Source organism: Morone saxatilis, unplaced genomic scaffold (genome assembly GCF_004916995.1).
Source record: "Morone saxatilis isolate NCDOM2014 unplaced genomic scaffold, NCSU_SB_2.0 Contig15, whole genome shotgun sequence".
Taxonomy (NCBI): Eukaryota; Metazoa; Chordata; class Actinopteri; family Moronidae; genus Morone; species Morone saxatilis.
In genome coordinates this window covers 17,219,617-17,223,013 of record NW_023339707.1, presented here as the reverse complement: position 1 = coordinate 17,223,013, position 3,397 = coordinate 17,219,617, and the positions used below count along the sequence as shown (strand labels likewise).

At 38.2% G+C, this 3,397-nt stretch overlaps 1 protein-coding gene across 1 annotated transcript in view; it reads right to left on the bottom strand.

The window, feature by feature from the left end:
* Positions 1-2,975, bottom strand: part of LOC118323969 (prickle-like protein 2) — a 9,501-nt gene extending 6,526 nt beyond the window's left edge. The window contains exon 1 of the mRNA XM_035656058.1: positions 2,793-2,975. Coding sequence (XP_035511951.1) covers positions 2,793-2,924 — 132 coding nt within the window. The 5' untranslated portion in view covers positions 2,925-2,975. The remainder of the gene's footprint in view (positions 1-2,792) is intronic.
* Between the last annotated feature and the right edge of the window lie 422 nt (positions 2,976-3,397).

The following is a 3,397-nucleotide window of genomic DNA, read 5'->3' as shown; positions in this document are numbered from 1 at the left end:
CATACCCTCCATATCCCTAATGGGATAGAGAGAGATTTGCTATTTTTTATATAGGCTATCAATGAAACGAGGCAGTGGAAAGAGTATCACTTTTTTCCATAGGGGTGCCAGAATCAACAAAAAATGAACATTCCTTGTAGCTGCTTTAAGCATGATACAGAGCTGACTTACACAGTGATAACTGAGTCACTATGTGCCCATTATGCTGAATTAAAGGTGGACTAATTAACATGATACATAATACTCATGGTGACAAACCTAAATGAATTTGAAATTACTTTAAAATTAATTTATCATGGTTTTCATGCCAATAGAAGTTGTTTTCGTTTTGCCCTCTACCATCGCTGCCCTTGGAAATTAGTGTCTGGAATTCAGAGTGCATGGCACAATGAGCTCTGGCTGCTGCTGCTGCTGCTGCAGACACAACCTTGAACAGTTCAGGTTCTTTAAATTTTCAACAGCATATATTCGCAGTGCTTAAAAAGAAATCTCAGTTACACACACTGGTATTGCAATTAGAATTCATGACGCATAGGACTTTGTAACCATGGCCTAAATCTCCTTTTGTATTTGCATGTTAGCAGGAAATAGAGAAAACCTTGATTTGAGAAGTAAACACTTAAAGAATGGAAAGCAATCTTGTCTTTGATTTTCAGGGAAACAGCCTTTGACGCAGAGTGTGCAGAGCAGTGTAAAGATCTATTTTGTTGAAGTTGTTGTGATCCAATTTACATAATCAGTGGGGTAGAGAGTGCACGTCTCTGAGTGCTGCCCCTCAGATGCTCTATAACCCACCCCCTTGTTTTATTCTACGCTGTGGAGGGTGACACTGCGCCTTGTGCCAGTTTAGGGTGAGGGTGGAACTTTACTCCAGAATCTGGAAATGAGGAGAGCTTGGAAGGAGAGGAAATGGCTATGAAGCACGACTACAATGTCACTGAATATTCACTCTCCTACAGCATTTCTTTGTTGTCTCTCTTCAACTTAAGTAAACTAATTTTACTTTACTTTCATTATCAATTAATCATATTTCTGGTCTGATGAAATATTCCAATTGTAATTTCCCAGAGCCCTTCATATTGCTTCACCAACAGTCTAAAATCCAATGGTTTTACGTTTACTATAATAGAAGACTAAGAAAACCAGTAAGTATTCACATTAACTGATAGTTTCAGCTCTGTTCCAACTCATGGGAATTTCTATCTCACCAAATCCTGTATTCTCAAGCTCTTGAAATAACTTTAATAGACACCAGGATAAAGAGGAAAAAAAAGAAGAATAATCATTTTTTATGAATACAATTAGTATCCGTTGGACATTTGGTCAGAGATGGTCAGGAGTAGACAGTTCAACTTAGGGGCACCACTGTCATGAACATCTGGGAATCAAACATTTCAACAAGCCAATCCTGACACAGATTAACCTCATTGTCAGAAAATGTTGTCAAAATTGAGTTTGAGTTTTGACAGCTCAATGAACTGTACCATGTGAAATGATACATTTCTTTTAAAATGTGAGTCACATTAATGACATTGTGCAGAGAAAACCCAAAGTGACAGGCTTAAAAATCATTACATTCATTGCATCCTGTCAAGATGGCTGACTGGAGAAAATGACTGTTATCAGTGTGGCCTGTCATCTGTTAACAGAGCCCTAGGAGGCCTGTTGCATTAGAGCACTGCCCTTACTAAATAAAGACAGTTTGTTTTTACACAGTATAGTTTGAAAGAACCCTGTTTATCTTATGTCAGAACTGATGAAAACAAAGGACAAAAATAAAAAATGATGAGGAAATATTTTCCTCTGGATGTGCACGATTGATTACATTAGTTTGGTCATGCATGCAATTAAAAGGCATTTAAACTGCAAATGAGCCCAGACAGGGAATTGTGAAACCTGGACATATAAACACATTGCCACATTTTCAATTAGATTCACAATTAGAGTCAACCAAACATTCACTGACTCAAATTACTTCCATTCCTCTGGGTTTAAAATCACAAGATACACCAAAATACAGAACAAATTGAGTCTTAGCATACCAAAAGCATCATTAAATGGAAAAATTACGATATGTGAACAGACCTAACGTGACATATTTCCCTCATATTTTCATAAAAATGTTACAATCATCTACTTGGGAAATTGCTTATTGCTTTATGTGAAATGGGACTCCACCTGGATAAACAAAACCCTATACACTCGAATATAAAAAAAGATTGATTAATATACAGCTGCATATTTTGATAACACAGTGATCCAGACAACATAAATTCATTCATTGCTCCACATCTGTTCTTCAGACTATGTAATCAGCTAATGACTCTGTGGTTCCTTTTCATGATTTTGGTTATGGCTGTCCTTCTGTCTGTCAGTGAATTTGGTTCCTACACAGTGTCAGCCCTAACAGTGACAGCTGAAAAATGTCCTTTCAATTACTCTTCCATGAAACGCCTGTCAGCTAAGTCTCAGTGATTTGTATGAAATCCCTGACCTTCTCTCCTCCCCTTCTCCAACCCAAAGAGACTAAAACACTATGAAGGGAATAAAAAACAATAGTGATCCATTGACTTGTTTTCAGATCAGTGAAATTTCCATCTCAGGATTGTTAGGAAAACACCACAGATACTTTATCGTCCAAATAATTTAATTCTTCTGACCGATCCGGTTCAATTCGATACAGTCTGGCTATGCAAAAATAAGCATTAGCTAATGAAGCACTTAGGAGTGATGGGGAAGGCGTGTTAATGTGCAAGCTGAATATCTGGGACTTGAAAGGGAAGGTTGTGTACCTGCTCAGGACTGAGGCCAGGGGGAACCCAGACATATTCCTCCAGTGCACATCCAGAGTCATCATCAGAGGTAGAGTTCCTCTGGAAGTCGTACATCAGCTTGGTGATGGTCTTCTCCATCTCCAGAGACATGGCTGTCACAACATGCTCCTCTACACAAACCGCTTCAGTGGACACAGGTATTCCTGTTGAGGAAACAGATAAGAGAGTGAGGAAAGAGATAGAAAGAAAGATTCAAGTAAAAAAAGAAAGCAGGAGATGGAGCAACGAGAGAAACAATGAGAGATGGTGAAGTCTTTCGTATTTGTATTCCAGGCTATATGTGGAACTTGCAGTGGTAAACACCAGGTGCACCAGGGCTATAGAAAAAAAATGAATGTTATGAATCATACATTTCTGTCTTTCTCTCACATGTTTACAGAAAAAAAAACACATCAGTGGTCCGGATCTGTAAAATGCATTCAAGGTATATCAAGACTAAATATCTACAGCCATGTGGTTCTGTGAGAATGTACTTGGGCACACTGGGGCTTTGAGCTAAATGACAATCATAATACTGAATTTAGATCCAGAAGAATTTCCCCACAATGTTTTCCAACAAAATT